The 19534-nt window shown below is 39.8% G+C and overlaps 1 protein-coding gene across 1 annotated transcript in view; it reads right to left on the minus strand.

Moving 5' to 3' along the window:
* Window positions 1-19150, minus strand: part of SCIN (scinderin) — a 77506-nt gene extending 58356 nt beyond the window's left edge. Inside the window, exons 1-3 of the mRNA XM_060107766.1 lie at window positions 18952-19150; window positions 13338-13492; window positions 8303-8464 (exon numbers count right to left, since the gene is read on the minus strand). Of these exons, the coding sequence (XP_059963749.1) occupies window positions 8303-8464; window positions 13338-13492; window positions 18952-19150 (516 nt within the window). The remainder of the gene's footprint in view (window positions 1-8302; window positions 8465-13337; window positions 13493-18951) is intronic.
* Window positions 19151-19534: the final 384 nt, after the last annotated feature.

The following is a 19534-nucleotide window of genomic DNA, read 5'->3' on the forward strand; positions in this document are numbered from 1 at the left end:
GTCTGAATTGATATGATAGGTTGATATGTATTATTACAACCAGAAAAAGTTTTCATTATATTTAAATTGTTTTATTTGTAATACTTTAATGGGATTTAGATGAAAAACCTTTTGTAAATCTGATTTAAGTGTACTAGACACTGAAAATTGTAGCGCAAACATGGTTTCAGAGGCAACTATTTTTACCTTGTAAGATCCTAAGGGATTTAACAACTCAACACTAAATGTTATATTTGGGGAGGGAGGGAAGGATATAAAAACTCCCTGTAAATATGGAAATATCCATTCAATTTAGAATGAAGTCCACTTAAATTTTGGCTGAAATTTGCTGACATGCATTTTGCCCACGGACATCCTCTAGTAGAAGTTTGTGAAACTATAATTAACTCAATGTACAAACTATTAAAGGAAAACAAAATCACTCTGGATAGTTCGAAAAGGAAAAAATAAGGGAGTAAAGAGAAACTGTTACTGGCAATTAGTTCGGACCACCAGTAACAAGAAATAAAAACAAGTGAGTGATATTCATAGAAACAACCACACTGCGGGCAGACCTAGAGGTTTCTAAAATTTCCTTTAAACTACATGGTTTGAATTAACAAGTCAAACATCAAAGTGCAGCCAAACCTCATTTGGGGACAGGAAATAAGAGCAGAAATAAAACAATGGTCAATGATGCCCTTGAAGGGAGGCAAGATTAAAGGAGACCCCCAAACAGCCATGTGATGGTGACTCATAACATGGGCAAATAATTCAGATGGAATTGCTACTCTTTTGTCCTTTTCGAAGTTTTTTACTCTAAATACATCTAAAAGTTTATAAAATGGGTGGGGGCAGACTTCTTTCTCTCCCTTGCTTCTACTGGCTTTATTTTTCCTGTGTTTAGTTTTCCCTTAGATCTAGTTAACCAAATATAGAAGTTCATTCAGATACCCCTCTAGGCTGGAGATTCTCCAAGAACTGCTTAACAGCCACTATGGAGAACAGTATGGAAGTTCCTTAAAAAACTAAAAATAGAACTACCATATGACCCAGCAGTCCCACTACTGGGCATATACCCTGAGAAAACCATAATTCAAAAAGAGTCATGTACCACAATGTTCATTGCAGCTCTATTTACAATACCCAGGGCATGGAAGCAACCTAAGTGTCCATCAACAGATGAATGGATAAAAAAGATGTGGCACATATATACAATGGAACATTACTCATCAATAAAAAGAAACGAAATTGAGTTATTTGTAGTGAGGTGGATGGACCTAGAGTCTGTCATACAGACTGCAATAAGTCAGAAAGAGAAAAACAAATACCGTATGTTAACACATATATATGGCATCTAAAAAAAAAAAAAGGTTCTGAAGAACCTAGGGGCAGGACAGGAATAAAGAGGCAGACGTAGAGAATGAACTTGAGGACATGGGGGGGGGAAGGGTAAGCTGGGATGAAGTGAGAGAGTGGCATGGACATATATACACTACCAAATGTAAAATAGATAGCTAGTGGGAAGCAGCCGCATAGCACAGGGAGATCAGCTCAGTGCTTTGTATCCACCTAGAGATAGGGATAGGGAGGGTGGGAGGGAGATGCAAGAGGGTGGATATATGGGGATATATGTATATGTATAGCTGATTCACTTTGTTATAAAGCAGAAACTAACACACCATTGTAAAGCAATTATACTCCAATAATGGGGTGTGTGTATATGTATGGCTGATTCCCTTTGTTGTAGGGCAGAGGCTAGCACACCATTGTGGAGCAATTGTACTGCAATAAAGATGCTTAAAAAAATGTTAAAAAAATGATAATGTCTTCTGCAATACTTCTAGGACCTACCTTTTTTTTCTTAACTTTAAAACATTACTTTTTTTGGTTTTTGATAAACAAATGTTTATTTATATTCTATTTTATTGCTGTTTAAAGCCAAGCCAACTCAATATCCTTCAATGACATGTATACATGTTCTAAAAAACATCTCTGACTGAAGGATGTAAGTTGGATGCAGAGGGTGTGGATGGTTACTGAAGGCAGGGCAACCAGAAAGGAAGGAGTTATACGTGAGGTAGGACAAAGCAGTGGTGATGGAGAAGAGGAGAAGAATACAGGGATTTATAAGGTTAAAGCCTACAGGGTCGGTCAACCATGCCTTTGGATGGGTACTAGAGGACCGGGAATGGGGGAAATGACTTGGACAATTCTAGCTTGGCTGCGGCAGTGATGCCATTTACTGGGACCAGGTGACAGCTTTTGGAGCATTCTTTTTGTAGCAAGAGAAGGTGAAATTGGGTTCTCTGTACTAGTCAAAGTATTTGGCAAATCATATATATTTATTTATCAAAAATAATTTCTTCCAGCCACAGAAGTAGGTGACTCAACTATTTTTAACTGACTTATTGGTTCTTCGAACATATGATTGTGAATTTCCCAGCACCATTAGACATTTCCCATATTGAAACGGGGACGTTCACTGTACAATATAATAATCTGGGGGTGGAGCTTAAAAAGAACCTACACCAGGACTTCCCTGGCGGTCCAGTGGTTAAGACTCCACACTTCCAATGCAGGGGGCATGGGTTCAATCCCTGGTTGGGGAACTAAGATCCTACATGCCTCATAGCCTGGGCAAAAAAAAAAACCAAAAAAACACACCCTACACCAAAGGCCCGTCCCAAAACCTTAAAATCAGAATCTTCAGGAGTCAAATCATAGGCATCAGTATTTTTAAAACCTCTTCTAAATGATGCCAGTGTGAAACCATGATTGAGAATTAAAATATAACTCCTAATACCTTGAGAGCCGTCTTTCCTAGGGCCCTCATCCATTCTCCAGTTACAGCCTGTGTGTAGCTCCATTCCAGCACTTCTCACATTCTACCTGGTCATACTTTGACTTGTGTACGTGTCTGTGTCTCTCACCGCTTCATGGTACCTGGAGGCCAAAGGCTATCTGGTTTTCATCTTTACACTCCAAGCACCCAGCATACACTAAGCACACACTAAATGCCATTCATCCATACTTTTATTGCAGGGTAAATTTCAGAGATTTAAAGTTAGGTTTATCTTTCCCATTATCTTTTTTTTGTGGCCTGAAGGCTCTCTCCAGTAAATCTAGTGGGATGCATTACTTTGGAGTAAGGACAAATTTATCCAGAACAAAGAAGATATTGCTCAGCTTTCAGTTTTAAAATAAGCCTTCTTAAGTCATAGTAGAGACAAAAGTCTGAAAGACAACATAGTTTTAATTTAAAAGAACCTTGATTTTCTTAGAGTTAAGTGTCCTGCAGGGGAGGAGTGAGGATGTGGTCTAGAAAGTTGGTTTTGCATATCGAGAGCCACAGTCTTGGCCTCAGGGGCCAGAGTGTATTGCAGAAACCACGGAGAAGGCAACAGTGTGAAATGGTATAAGACTAGTTTGTCTGATCCAAGAAAAGTAGGTGATTACAAGGGAACCAGGAAACTTGATCAGGTGCAATCAGTTTTTGAGAAGAGCTCGGTAAATGTCTACTCCTACTTATCTCTCATACATTCATCCATGATCCCAAGCATTAGAGTAGAAACAACTCTGGGCAGTGTCCGGGCAGTTGGACCAATGGGTACTGGTAACCATTTGGATACACTGTCCCCACAACTCCAGTGTGGCATGGGAAAAACTAAGTAGAGTTCCCGAGAGCAGATGCAATAGTGGCTGATAGAACCAGAAAGGGTCTTGCAGTGGATATGTGGGCATCTCAGAAGACCAAAGTGAGGTCATGAATATTTTCTAGCAAGTGTTTTAGGACAGAGGCCAAAGCCCAGAGCTCAAGATTCAATGAAATAGTGATGCCTCAATGAAGCTTAGAGAGGAGGGAGGCTGAAGACTGCAAACCAGACTCATGCTTCCATTCTCAACCTTGTCCCCTATCCCAGGCAATAATATTACATATTCATCCTCTGGGATGGGGAAGGGGGTGGGTGGGATAATCTGATTTTCTTTAATGACAAACAAAATTCACCTTAATAAGTCAAGACACTTTTAACCTTCCTGTGGAAATAGAAGGTTGACAATAAAGCAAGGTTGAGTTATAGACTGAAAAAAAATTTGCATCTCTACACACATGACTGTATTTGAGACTGTGTGCTTTAAGCTGGACAGATAGACATTTGTTGAAATGTTTGTTGAGTGACTGTAAGTTCTGGGCCATAGACTAGGAACAAAGAGAGTGAGTGAGGCTAGTAAGTGAATGCGCAGGCAGTGTGGAAAGTGCTGAGAGGCAAGTCTCCGCATGGTGATAGGAAAGTTAAGAGCGTGCCCAACTCTACAAGGTGTGACATGGGACAGGACAAGGGGGAGAGGGGAATTAGTGAACACATTATAACGAAGGCACATCGGAGTTGAATTTGAGGGTGAGATGATATTGGATGCTTGGCAGAGAAAGGTGAGTAGAAGAAGAGAGTATTCTAAGCAAAGGAAACCTGCAAAAAAGCAAAAGCATGGCAACTTGAGGGAAAGTGTAAGGCACAGGGTCCTGAGACAGTATTGTGATGATGAAGAGGACAGAAAGCATTCAAGGGACACTTAGAAGGAAAAACAGACTGAATGTGATTGATCGCATGTGCAGCACTTGGGAGTTGTCAGGATGTCTCCTGGATCTGGGGTTTGAGGGCCTGAGTGAGCATTGGTTCTAGTCACAAGAAAAGGACAGTAAGTGGAGAAATCATTTTGGAATGAGAGGGTGAAAGTGATGAGTTCTGTTTTTAGATTTATCAAGTCTGAGGTTCTCATGATATACACAAGCTGAAATATCTCAGAGGCAATCTGAAATACTGATAGAGAGCTCATGCAAGTGGTCTGAGCTGGACTATAATGCTGAGATTTACTAGGGGGTGAGCAGTTGAAGCTCTGGGTAAGGATGAGTTTGCTCAGGAAGAATGTATAAAGAAAAGACAATGATCAAAAGTAGAATCCTTAAAAAAGCAACAACTTGTGGCGGTGGGCAGACCATGTGAACAATGAGAAAGAGTGGTTTGAAAGGGAGGAGAAACAGGAAGCCAGGGAAGAAGTGAGACTGAAGGAAAAGGGAATAATCAAGTGTCAACTGAGCACAGGGGCAAGTGGAAAATGATCAGTGTCCACTGGATTTAGCAGAAGGCACTGATGCTCATAGGAAGAACAGTTTCAAAGAAATGGTGGTAGCGAAAGTCAGAAGACGTGGGTTGAAGGCCAACTGGTCAATGAGGAAGTGTAGGCTGCTTTTTCAAAGCAGCATGACTGACTATGAGAGAGGGCGGGATAGATTACAAATAGCAAAGGCAGTAGGGCAATGTTGCGTAACTGACCAAACAAGTTAACAAGGAAACAGAACATGCAGAACACCACGATTAAAAACTCACCACAGGTTCCTATTCCTGTGAAACATAATTCTCCACTCGTGGCTGGCTCTGACATGTATTTCTAAAAGAGTTAACGCCAGATCCCAAACTCTAAGAATATGGGCTTTTTTCATTATCATTCACTTCTGGGGTTACTGATGCTTTGTTGCAATATTGAGATGTAATTTTATTAATTTCTATATATTCCTCCTATCTTTAAAAATAGTGGAAAGTAATGATTTATAAATTCACCAACATTAAAATATATATTTCAAAAGCATTTTCCAACAATTCAGTAAATTCCAAATTGCTGAAGTCTAGCCACATCCCATATTATTTTCTGAAAATACACTAAATATAAGACAACTTATCCAAATCATCCTCTAAAATGTTGATGTTGTAATTAAATGAATAATTTTACAATCTCATGCTTTAGGTTGAAAAGGTTATGCTGTCATGTCTAGAGAATACTTACTGTGGTCTAAAATCCTATCACAGTAAATGTTTCTAAGGTATATGGCACATCACCTTAATACCAGTGATTGTTTATGAAAAAAGGCTCACTTCCCTCAAACACAATCAAGATATGGAACTTAGGTTATATCCATAACCTTAGTGTTGGCCAGCTGGCTTTAGTTTGGTGACAGCTCTAGATGTTCAACCTATCTTTTTCATACCTGGGTAATAAAACAAGATTGAAGAGATGGCATTGGCTTCCCTTTGTGCCCACTAAAGCAGAAAGTGGTCATGAAATAATTAACTCAGTAACTGTCATAAAAATACTATGATAGAGAAAATTTTGATTCCCTCCTTCTTGGTTTACTGTGACACACCCTAAAAATAAAGTCCCCAAGGTAACTGCAAGATCTTATCACCTTTTAGAAACTTTTGGCGACATAACAACTGGTTAAAGGTTAATAACACAAACACAGATCATGTGGGTATTTGTTCTAAAGTACTTAGGAATCCAGGGCTTGATTCTTACTAGAATATCCCTGTGAGGTGTGGGAAAGTTCCACAACATAAGAGAAAATCAGCTTCAAGTATCTCTGCAACAAAATCATTCCAAATGTCTCTAACCAACCATGAGAGCAGGAGGTAACTTGAAATTCATTAAAGAAAATTAACTACATAAAATAAAGAAAATTTACTATTAAACAGGTGAATGTCCTCGAATCTTATTATAGAGACTCTGTCCCTATTACATGAGGCTGGATTTGTGGGGACTACTTCTATGCGTAGATATTACCTATGGGAAGAGAGTGTATGTTACTAGAGCTAGAATTGGTCTATCACAGCATTCAACTATCCAGCCCATTGTGGAAACTCAATACCTGTTCAATAAAATAATAAATAATTTCATTAATAATTCTACTTTCAGTAGATTCTAAGCCATATTAGACATAATCAATTCTGAATTCAGCAGATTCTGAAACTATTGCAAGACACTCTGTTACAGAGGCACATCAGCTTCTATACTACCAAGTTCACTCAGTGGAATGAAAAGGATGCGACAGGAACAGAAAAACGCAGGCCCTATCCCAGATCACCACTCAACCTGCATTAACGCAAGTGACTTGCTCACACCTTCTAAGGCATTTCTTCCTCTGGTGAAACCGGGATGGTAACTGCCATTTCCAGATATGACTGTGTGTCAGATGGGACTGAATCAGAGTCAGCTAATGTCAGTAGTGTCATTAGAAAGCACAGTTAAGGTGAAAAAAAAAAGAAGGAAAAAGAAATAAGGAAGTTAAGGCTCCAAGAGGTTAATGACTTGCTCAAGATCAAAGAGCAGAGAGCTGGAAAGCTCAGTTGGATACTATTCATGACAAAGAGATTATTGCATTTGTAGAGCCGTTACATTACACATAAAATACTTTTTTAGAAAAGAAACATTTTCAAGTAATGGCAGTGATGAATGACATTATCAGTGGGAAGTAGACAGGGGCCTCAAAGCTCATCTAATCAAATACCCGACTTTTATAGATGAGAACCTGAGAGTACACTAAACTTGGATGAAAACTGAGGTCCACTTTCTCCATGAACAATACCACCTCATATGTAAAATACTTTATAAATTATAGAGGGATAAAGGGCTATAAAATGTAAGTAGTTGAGGGAGACAATTATTGTGCATTGGCTTTGAGAGATTCTGAGTGCTGTTTTTGGAACTGCATGGCTTAATATACCTGATCATCTAGTTGTATAAGTTGTGGTTTTGGTTGCAGAGGAATGGAGGGAGAGACTAGTATCTGTTTTCTGCCTAGACCTGAAGGTTAGGACTTAAGCCTGGTTAGGGGAACAGGTTAGCATCTAAGGTTGAAAAGGATATTTCCATGAAATTCACTGTGAGATACAGGGCAAGAGTACTGCCATTTTGGGTGCAGATGTCTAAGTGTGACACTGGGAATTGTACTTCGGGCATTAATATCATAATTTCAACTGTGCACACAGCCGGTATAATCCAAGACAGTCGAATTATACATTAGCAGTAATAAAACTAGAGGTGTATCTTAACTTAGGGAACCCAAAGAAGTTCAGGCTGTTTAGACTAATCCTATATTAATTTTAAATTCTAGAATCTTTGCTTCCTGGGGGAATCAATTTCCCCCTCAAGCAATGTTTTCCCACACACACTTAGGGACAAAAATAATTAGAGGAAGCTCTGTTCAAGGAGAAGGGGAAATATATTAAAATTTTCAATTTCTGCTCTATGGTAGGAATAACTAAATCACTACTCCATTCTAAACCTGTCAAAGAAAATAAAAACTTTGAAGTCCTGCTTTATGTGTCATTTAAATACTTGCCAATTAGTCATATGATATAATTGCATCTCACATAAACATGAGCCTCTAAGTGTGTAGAAAAAGTGATTATCTTCCATGACACATACATCTGATTTGATCTGAAGACAATTTACTTTCCTCTAGACATCTCCATGTGTGTATAAAACTTACAGTGCCAAGGTCAATGATGAAGCAGTCACCCTTGTTGAAACTGTCCCAGCTTAGGGGAACTTCTGTGGCCCTGACCACTCTCCGACCTTTCACATGCAGGAGCCTCTGGGTGGTCAAGTCATTTGTGAGAACATGATTGAGTCCCGACGCCACACCTCCAGCCTGATCAGTGGAAGGAAGATAGAAAACAAACAAACAAACAAACAAAAAAGGATGAGGCTTCAAACTAGACACAGCAGCTTAGAAAACCACAGGTGTTGGTGCCAAGCTGCCTGTTAGGCCAAGATAAAATACCCACTTAAGTGCATGTGAAAAATTAAATATGCAGAAGAGAATTTCCTGGCAAATCAACAGATTTTTGTTTTGTTTTGTTTTAGGCTCTTTGTCCTTCCTATTTTAACCATTCAATTTAATATTGCAAATATTTACTGAAAACCTTCCATGTTTAAAACCTGCTACATAGGGCTTCCCTGGTGGCGCAGCAGTTGAGAGTCCACCTGCCGATGCGGGGGACATGGGTTCGTGCCCCGCTCCGGGAGGATCCCACATCCCGCAGAGCGGCTAGGCCCGTGAGCCATGGCCACTGAGCCTGCGCATCCGGAGCCTGTGCTCCGCAACGGGAGAGGCCACAACAGAGAGAGGTCCGCGTACCGCAAAAAAAAAAAAAAAAAAAAAAAAAAAAAAACCTGCTACATAAACAGAAAAGAGCTGTAGCTCTTGTCTTCTGGGAACTAATGATTCTCAAACCATTGAGTGAGTAGGCAGACAAGGATTTCAGAAAAAAAGGTGACAGGAGGTTAACGGCGAGTCAGAGGTCAGAAGTACAGATGAGAGCCTAGAGAACCAGGCAGCCCAAAACTCCCACGGTCACAGCCTCAGGTCAGAGAAGGGAGCCGAGCGCTGGCCAGGTATGGACTGCTCCTAATTTTGGTCCTTGTTTTTTTTACATTAAAAAATCATCTGTTTTACTTATTTAGGTAAAAAGAGTTTACAAAATATGCCATGCCTAAGTATTTATACTCTAAATCTGGTTGTACATCCCCAACCAAAACAAAATGAAAATCAAAGTACAACCACACTAAATTAAGAAATGCTGAAGGAAAACAGATTAACTGTATCAAGCACATCTTCTTGCACCATTTGAAATCAGCTTTTCCCTTTTTCATCCTCTTCCCAAATTAAATGTTAAGGACAATAATCTTTATTTACTTCCATAATTAACTATGAGGTAATGTGCAGAATAAAGGTGCGGTGTAAATAAAACTTATTTATTGATCAAAAGCCTCCCTGATAATATGGTAAGAAAATTAGCAGTATAAGAAGCCTATAAAATAATCCAACTTTCAAATTTATTACATCAACATTATACAGTAAATCCAAAGAAAGAAGTAAAGCTTCATATGTAATCAACAGCACATTCTTTAAATTTCCATTGACTTTAGACTTCCCCCCTTCTCCAAAAGGCCCTCATGAATAAAAAGGTTTTGTTAGTATATGCTAAATGTTGACTTCCAGACAATTACAACCACAAGCTTTTACAAATGTATAATAATTTCCCACTTCATAATTTTAAAAAGATTGCCGTATTTCTTGACTGCACAAAGTATTATACAATAAAAATAAATTCAAGTTTTTCACCTACATATTACTGTGCTTGGCTGCCTTAATTTTTTTAAATAAGAGGTACACTGCAATCTGATCAAAAAATAGCTTAAGAACACTGTGTTCTGTAACAATGTTATAAAATATAGACTTGACTTAGACTGAGAATACATATATAACATTTTGGATAATTTCATATGGTGAACTATCAGAGTATATATAGTCTGTGAACATTTAATGGTATTTTAAAAATTAATTTTGTCTCTAATATTTGATGCCAAAAATGCACAAAAGAAAAACTTTTGTTTCATACATGTCTGTATCAGACATGAATACTGTGAATACTGTTTGAACGACCTCTGGAAACTCCCAGCCTCTTTCTACCTATTCTACAGAATGAAAGCAAGGTGGATGATCCTTTAAATAAAGGGCACCATAAATACAGTTTTACTGGCTGACAGATGTCTGATTGTTGCTATTTACAATCATGATTCGGGCTGGGTCTTGTTCAGCTTGGGAAAGGTGCTTAGCCAGAGATTTAATATAAGGAAGTAGTAGTAAGTAATTATTTATTATTTATTTTATTTTATTTTATTACTTATTTTTGGCTGTGTTGGGTCTTCGCTGCTGCACGCAGTCTTTCTCTAGTTGAGGTGAGCGGAGGCTACTCTTCGTTGCGGTGCGCGGGCTTCTCATCGCAGTGGCTTCTCTTGCTGCGGAGCACGGGCTCTAGGCGTACGGGCTTCAGTAGTTGTGGCTCACGGGGTTGGTAGTTGTGGCTCGCGGGCTCTAGAGCTCAGGCTCAGTAGTTGTGGTGCACGGGCTTAGTTGTTCCGTGGCATGTAGGATCTTCCAGGACCAGGGCTTGAACCCCTGTCCCCTGCATTGGCAGGCAGATTCCTAACCACTGAACCACCAGGCAAGCCCAGTAGTAAGTAATTAGTCCTCTATAACCCCTCCCCAACTCCCTATAAAACCTCACAGAGGAAAAAAAAACTCAAGTCGATTAAATGACATGGGAAGATGATCTTAATGTTTCCTAGCTGCATCTTTATCTTATATATAGCAACTAAATGTGGTTGTTACTGACTTGGGAATGGTAGACTTGGCCAAGTTTTACGCATTTCAAATAGACACAATATCCTTTCCATAGAGTATTCTTAAATTAAAAAATTCATCTGGGCATTTGAATGATTTACTTATGTTGAGAGCATCATAGCATCATGGTTACCAGCTTAGGCACTGAAGTCAGACAATCACCCAGTCACACAGCAGCTGTGAGAGCTTGGCAAGTTACACAGTCTCTCTAAGCTTCCATTTACTTATCTTAATAGGATGATAATGATAGAAACTGCACCACAGAGCTGTTTTTCAGATTAAATGCGATAATACATGTGAAGTGCTTATTATATTCCTAGAAGCATGAAATTAAGGATAATATAATGATCTTTGCTGTTCCGGGTAGTAAATGAGCTCTGCTTCCACGTTTCCTAGCACGTATTGTTGCAACTACACACGCTGTCATCTGCTCAGTGTCACGAGTGATAAGACAGTAAAATTACTTTTTTTGCTGATAAATTTGGCCTCCATTTGCAAACATCCTCTTTCTAAAAAATGCTGATCTGTGGTGGTTTTAATGTTGATAATTAGAAGATAATTATCCAATAATTGTAAAATTACTTTTATCATATCCACTTTTAAGTATGTAACCAGAATTTTGATTTCAGAAGTCCCACTAATAGGCAGAAGGATTAATAATAGCATAAAACCCGAATGATGGCATATGTACTGTAACATACGTATTTTTATTATTTAATTTAATCCTTAATCCTTACAACACCTACACAGGAAAGCTGTTGTTACACCCGTTGCACATTTGAGGAAACTGAACACAGAAAGCTTATATAATTGCCCTGAGGCAAACAAGCCACATGTGGCAGAAATGGGTTCACAACCAGGATGATGGCACAGTACATGCTTCTAGTAACTACAAGCCCCAGCTTATTCAAAATCTTGGGTTCACTGACATACGAGATGTTTCAGGATCATTTCACATAAAAGTAACTCGTGAATTAAATAAAATAAGAGGTAATAGTTTCATATTTAATAGTTTCTGGGCTAGAGTAAAAAAATGATTTCAAGAGAGAGAAGAGAACTTTTAAGTGTTTTGTCCTGATCCCCATGGCATCACAAAATATTCAACTAAGGCTCTGATCAGGAAAAAGAATAAATAAACCAGGACATCATAGTAGGCAAATTTAGTGTATATTCAGAATTCTAGTTTAGTTATGAGGTTTTAGGTCTTCACTGGGCTAATATGGCAGACGGGTGGGGTGGTACGGTCTGCAGAACACCTGTTGGAGACGTTTGATTTTGAGAAAGATTGCTTCTGGAGTGTTTGTCTAGAGAAGGTGTTCCTCACACTTTAACTGAACACTCTTGGAGGCAGGGGGGATAGTGAAGGATGGCCAGTCTGCAAGCGTCACTGAGAGAATTCCAGGAAAAGCTATCCTTTGCTGAAGGTCGCCTTAAAGGCACAGATTATTTAATTATTTGGGATTTTGTTTGTTTGCTTGTTTGTTTGTTTCAGAAGTAAAGCCATTTGATGATTATTGTTTCAGGCCAAAACACATAAATTCTATGTGTGTGTATGGGGGGGTGCGTATGCCAAGTGTATGCGTAGGAGTTTGTGAAGCTCAACCACACATATGTTCAACTCAGTGGTTTCATTTGTATCATTTCCAAGATCAAATTACACTATTTGGGAAATGTGTGTATAGTACTTTGTATTAACTGAAGTTATAATTGTTATAAATATTGTACTAATATATTCCAGAACAACTTAAATTCCCAAGTTGTGGATTATTTGCAGCAAATTAAGTGATTCTTTTGAATAGAAAAAATGAACACTATTAATGCCCAAGTTGCCCATATTTACTTAGCATCATTAAAAATTAACCTATCAGGGGCTTCCCTGGTGGCACAGTGGTTGAGAGTCCGCCTGCTGATGCAGGGGACACGGGTTTGTGCCCCGGTCCAGGAAGATCCCACATGCTGCGGAGCGGCTGGGCCCGTGAGCCATGGCCGCTGAGCCTGCGCGTCCGGAGCCTGTGCTCCGCAACGGGAGAGGCCACAGTGGTGAGAGGCCCGCGTACCACAAAAAAAAAAAAAAAAAAAAAAAAATTAACCTATCAAATGAAATTAAGTCAGAATATTTCACACATTATACCATATATTCCACAAATATTTATCAAGCACCTATTATGGGTCTCGAGAGTGCTGGGGATATATCAGTGAACAAAACAGATTAAAACAAAAACAAAACAAAACAAAAAACCCTGCCCTCAATGAACATTCATTCTATGAAGATATGAGGCGTGGATGGATAGGAAAAGAAGAGGGGGTCATAAAACAGTTTGAGAGAGGTGCTCACCTTGTATTTCAGACCGCCTTTGAAGTAGCCAACAAAATCCATAGACTCATAGCCTTGAAGTTCTCTATTCTGCACGGGCTTGCCACCCAAATAGTCATCCATCTGAACAGTAAAGATGGCAGCTGCTGTGCTTTCATCCTGAGTACACTCCTTTCCTGAAACGGCCAATGACAGCACCTCATTTATCAAGCAAGAAACAGGATTAAGGCAGAATTTCTGATAAGAAAACACTCAGAAATTTTCTTTGAATTATATGCCAATACAATAAATTTATGCATAAATTATTCATCTTCAACAGATCAGCAGAAATGGTATAATATAAAATATTATTTTAATAACTAAAAGAATTGTTTTGTTCCCACTTTCCAATTCTTTTTTTTTTTTTAATTTTATAAATTTATTTATTTATTTATTTTTGGCTGTGTTGGGTCTTCGTTTCTGTGCCAGGGCTTTCTCTAGTTGTGGCAAGCGGGGGCCACTCTTCATCGCGGTGCGCGGGCCTCTCACTGTTGCGGCCTCTCTTGTTGAGGAGCACAGGCTCCAGACGCACAGGCTCAGTAGTTGTGGCTCACGGGCCCAGTTGCTCCGCGGCATGTGGGATCTTCCCAGACCAGGGCTCGAACCCGTGTCCCCTGCATTAGCAGGCAGATTCTCAACCACTGCGCCACCAGGGAAGCCCTTTTTTTTTTAATTTTAAAAGAAACGCCGCTGTCAGACTATGTTCAGGAAAACACAATAATATATTCCAGTAGGATTCACATTCATTTGGTATAGTCAATGATAAGGCTATGAAAACATTTTTCAATTGTTTTAGCCTTTCTCAGAATTAATCTCCAGGCTTCCAAAATGCCAATATGCTAATATTTGTAAGGAATACAAACATCATGGGCCAGAACTAAACAACACTTTGAGAATGGGAAAATGGATGTAACTTGACTTTACCACTGTTTTTGAGTCCACTTGTCCCCACTTCACTATCTTACTGGCATAAGATAATATTCTCGGAAGGAAAAGGGAGGGTAAAGGAACCAGAATGCTAACATCTTTTGAATGTTAACATATGCAATATTACCCTGGGAATTTAACACACAACACACAGTTAATTTTCATAATTCTAATGCAGATCCCATCCAGGCAACCTCACTGAGGTCCAAACACCAATTCTTAAACCCAGTGTCTTCGATGTACACAAAGATCAGAGCCAGGACAGCCCTGATGGGACCTCAAAATTTATAAAAGACATTTAAAAACTTCCACTACTTAAGCTGTGTGAAAATCATTAATGAGTCTAGAAGTAATAATAATAGCTCACATTTATACCTTTATAGCACCCTTGCTATGGGCCAGGCACTACGCCAGTGTTTTACACTGATAATCTGATTTAATCTTCAAGTGACCCAATATAGCAGAAACCATTTTCTACCATGTCACAGCAGAGGACGTGGAGGTTTAGAGAAACCAAGTAATTTCCCTGAGGTCATAAAGTTGACATTTGATAGAACATGACCCAGAGGCAGGTGTCTGTGACTCTGAAGCACAGGCTCTTAGAAATTACAATACTAGTAGATATTTTTTATACTCAGACGCTCATTACCAGTAAAATTTTGAGGTGATTGGGGAATGTTATTTTCCTCCATGGATAACTGATGCATAAATGTTCAGAAGCTGTAACAATACTATAGTTCAACTGGAACCCCAATTAAGAGTATTCATGAAAGTTGGAGAAAGGAAGTCAGTCAGGTATGTTAAAGAAAGAATTGGATTAATTTACAACTCCTCTCACTCTCAGAGGGGACCTGTGTAGTAAGTGTCTTCTCAGAAAAAAAATTTAGTAGCTAGAAGAGTATTTGACATGATATCAATTTTGTGAACTTGTTGTGGTCAAAGAAAATTATTTAACACATAAAAAACACATGCAATTTTGCAGTCTGAAAGGGCCTAGTGTCATTCTTCTGTCCACTTTCCCATCCATAAATTAGATTGTTAATAAGGGCATAGATGTAGATTTGTACAGAGAGGCTTTAAGAAGGAAACTTAAGTCAAGGCTAATATGAAAGGTGTTGAGGATGATGTATTTGATATAAATATTCTTACTTGAGTACAAGTTGAAACCGTAATCTCTTTAGGTAGATGAAAATGGGCAGGCATGTGACTAATGAATGAACTAGAAGTAAGTTAGTTAAATTATGCTATCATTTGTTGATGCTTATGCACTGTGGCCAGGGAATGTCAGTATGAATAAACCAGAGTCTTCTAAAGAGGTTGAAAGGTCTTAATGAAGCCAATACTAGTCTTTGAAAATGAAAACTAAAATCAAATTCAGTTATATTATGATGAAATTCTAATAAGTGTTCAAAAACTTACAAATGTTCTGAATGAGTTATGCTTATGACTTCATTTATTTTCCCTATGCTAACTTTCCCAATGCCTTCCATGTTATGTTGTTTTGTGTTATTTTATACTATGTTATATTATATTTGTAAATATGCTGTAAACTTCCTAAAATTGTTTTGGGGATGTGATTTTATATATAAAACATAAATAAAAAGAGAGGTTTAATGACTAAGTTAACTGAACAACCATTCATGATAAAAAAAACTCTCACCATGTTAGGAACACAGGGGAAAATCCTCAACTTGATAAACAGCATCTTCAAAACACATAGAGCTCACATAAATTCTTAATGATCAAAGACTGAATCCTTTCTCCCAAATATGGGGAACAAGGCAAGTACTCCTACTCAACATAACACAGGAAGTTTTAACGACTGCAAAAAGGTAGGAAAAAGAAATAAAAAACATACAGATTGGAAAGGAAGAAAACAATGTGTCTATTTAGAGATGACAGGATGGCCTACATAGAAAATTCTATGGAATCTACCAAAATAAACCTCTTCAGAAAAAGTGCATTCAGCAAGATAGCATGATGAAGATTAATCAATAACAAAAAGCAGTCTCTTTTTTTTTTTTTTTTTTTGCGGTACGCGGGCCTCTCACTGTTGTGGCCTCTCCCGTCGCGGAGCACAGGCTCTGGATGCTCAGGCTCAACGGCCATGGCTCACGGGCCCAGCCACTCCGCAACATGTGAGATCTTCCCAGGCTGGGGCACGAACCCGTGTCCCCTGCATCGGCAGGCAGACTCTCAACCACTGCGCCACCAGGGAAGCCCAGCAGTCTCATTTTTATATAGAAACAATGAACATGCAAAAGTTGAACTTAAAAGCACAATACCATTTACAGCCACTTCAACGAAACGGAAATACTCAGATACATATTTAACAAAACAGGTACATGATCTACATGCTAAAAACTACAAAATGGTAATAAAAAATCAGACCTTAATAAATATAAAGACAGTATTCATGGAATGTGAAACTTGTAATATAATAAATATGTCAACTTTCCCCAAATTGATCTATAAGCTTAATTCTATTCCTATCAAAATCATATTGAGGTTTATTACAGATTATGTGAGTTTGTTTGTTATAAAATTAATGTGAAAAGGCACAGGCCCTAGAATAGCTAAAACAACATTGACAAAGAAAAGGTAAGGTAGAAGGTAAGAATACTAATTCTATCTGATATTAAGGTTTACTATACAGCCACAGTAATTAAGTAAGACAGTGTGGTATTGGTGGAAGACACCAATTGGTATAGACATCACATTTTACCTGGGTTATATCACTTTTTGTTTTATTGCACCTTTGAGGTTGTAAAGTTTCAGGGAAGGTTCATAAATCATTCATATGCAAAAATGCTGGGCACACAAAGCTGGGCATGTTGAAAGTTACTGAACTAACCTATTAATTAACACACTATTAAGTTCAGTTTTAGTAGACCTTTAAGATCATAAAATGTTTCTGCCCAAAGCATTTTCTATTACATTTTTTGAAACTGGTGAGCACTAAATGAATGGGTTAATTCGAATTTGTGAACCCTACGAAACACAGTGCTTGAAGAACTTACCTGGATAAGAAAGAACCTACAGAAATAAAACAATTGTGTTTAAAGCCCCCTTGGAATCCTCTGACAAAGTCAAACTTAACTGCTGTCTACAGCATGATATGAAGTTATTTCACATTTTCATTCACCAAAATGACAGATGTGATATTTCAGATACTTTTACTCATTCCAGATCCAAGTTCTAAACAGAAAAACCAAGGTAAGGACATTATTATTCTATGTGGCATCATTCATTCATGAACATAAGTTATACATTAAGGTTTCAGTGGGGAGTTCCTTGTAGGGGGTATAAAATATAAACAGATCACTGTCTGTGATAATAGGAACAGTGACATTACCCTAGGAAACCAAAATGAGTTTAGGTCTCAGCCTCAGCCTCCTCAAGCAAGCACAACATTTTAATATCAAGTGCTGTAATGAAACAGTGCTGTCTCCCTCTATGGATTTCTCATTTGGAATGTTTGATCCAAGTGTTTGCTAATATTGAGAACATCAGTTAATGTTCTCTACCATTTTGTTTCTTAAAATCTTCAAATGTTAGGGGAAAAAATGACTTTCAGGGACTTCAAAATGTGTACGTGTGTGTGGTTTTGTGTTTTCTCCCCATAGACTCATGAATAAAACTAAAAATAAACACAGTCTAGGGGAGGCAAGCTGATTTTAAAAGAAGGCAATAAGGCTCAGATAATCGCTGCGTTGTTAGACGGGGTGTGCCCACTGGCACAGGATTTCACAGGGAGAGGTTAGACATTCAGGATGTTTGCGAGAAGTAGAAGGTGGGGAAAGTAGAACACTCAAGACCCAGTGTCCTGAGAGCCTGGCGCGGGTGAAGCCCAAAATAATTACTACTGATGAAGGAGCTGTTTTGTTCTAAACTGTCTTCTTGTTCAGATACATAAATAATAAATTTAAAAATAATCATTATTATTATAAAGCAACTCATCTAAATACAAACTCTGCCATATAAAGCTATTTACTTATATTGATAAAGCCGCCAGCATCCTAATCAACAGGAATTTCTCTTAGCCAAACCTGAGAGCGGCGCGGGGCAGGCTGGATTCTGATTTAAAGCTGCCCCAGAACATTAATCGCCGCAAATAATAGAGAACTCTAAGCTGACGCCCAAGGGCAAAAAATAAAACTAAATAATTTTCTTGAAAGGAATTCTCGCCGTCTGCGGCGAATGCCCACAAACTTGTTTGACTTCATCTCCTCGCTGACAGGGGAACCAGGACTGAATCTGTCGGAAGGTGAGCCGAACTTGGCCAGGGTGCAGCGGGCGGCCGCCCCGGGCGGGAGGTGGGTTTGGAGACTGGAAGGTGAAAGGGGGAGAAGCGAGAGGAGGAGGCGCCAAAACCTGAGAGATGGACACGACAAAGGTCAAAGCTAGTGAGGTAAGACTGCTCCCGACTTCGCTGCGCCCCGCGTTCGCAGCCGCGTTTGCAGGAGCGGACGCCGGCGGGGAAAAGGTGCCCAGGCCCAAAGTGGGAGGGGGGCGGGGGGAGGCCCACGGGGGCTCAACCGGCACGAAGGGTCTCCAGCACCGTCCGGCTAGCGCTGCCCTGCTCACCAGCCCGCAAACCTCAACCCCCAGCGGCCTCGCCCTTCCCCGACCTGGGCGCGCCCGGGCCCGGCCGCCCGCCGTCTCTCACCGAGCCAGAAGTGCAGGCGGTACGTGAAGCCCCGGCTGGCCTGGGTCGTGTGTAGCACCAGGTACGCATCCCCAACGTAGAAGTCACCGTAAGCGCTCTCGGGCACGGCCACCAGCTCTAGTTTCTCGATCCTCCAGACCTGCAGCCCCGCCTGCTTGCCTGCCCGGGCGAACTCCTTGTGGTACAGCCCCTGGGCCATGGCTGGGGCACGCGATGCTCCGGGAAGTTGGCGGGGTACCTCGCTGACGCTGGAGTCGGACTGAACCCAGACCTTCAGGAAGAACCCTGGTCGCAGCGGTTTTATAGGGTTTGCCCTGCGGGGGCGGGGCCCCGGGACCCTCAAACGGGAGGGGCTAAGGGCTCAGGCCGGAGTTTCTCTGGAGTAGGCGATCCGTTCTCCGGAGCGTAGCGCCTGGTAACAACCTCCTACGTCCTTCCCCGCAGCCCGAAGGAAATCGAATCTCAGAAATCATAAGATCCTAAGGAAACTTGCTTAAACTCCTGGAAATGCCTCCTCCAAGGAAGGACATTTTCCCAGGCAACAGCTAGAGGAGATCAACAATTAAAACTCAGGTTGGCGCAT

The sequence above is a fragment of the Mesoplodon densirostris genome, chromosome 9 (assembly GCF_025265405.1).
Source record: "Mesoplodon densirostris isolate mMesDen1 chromosome 9, mMesDen1 primary haplotype, whole genome shotgun sequence".
Taxonomy (NCBI): Eukaryota; Metazoa; Chordata; class Mammalia; order Artiodactyla; family Ziphiidae; genus Mesoplodon; species Mesoplodon densirostris.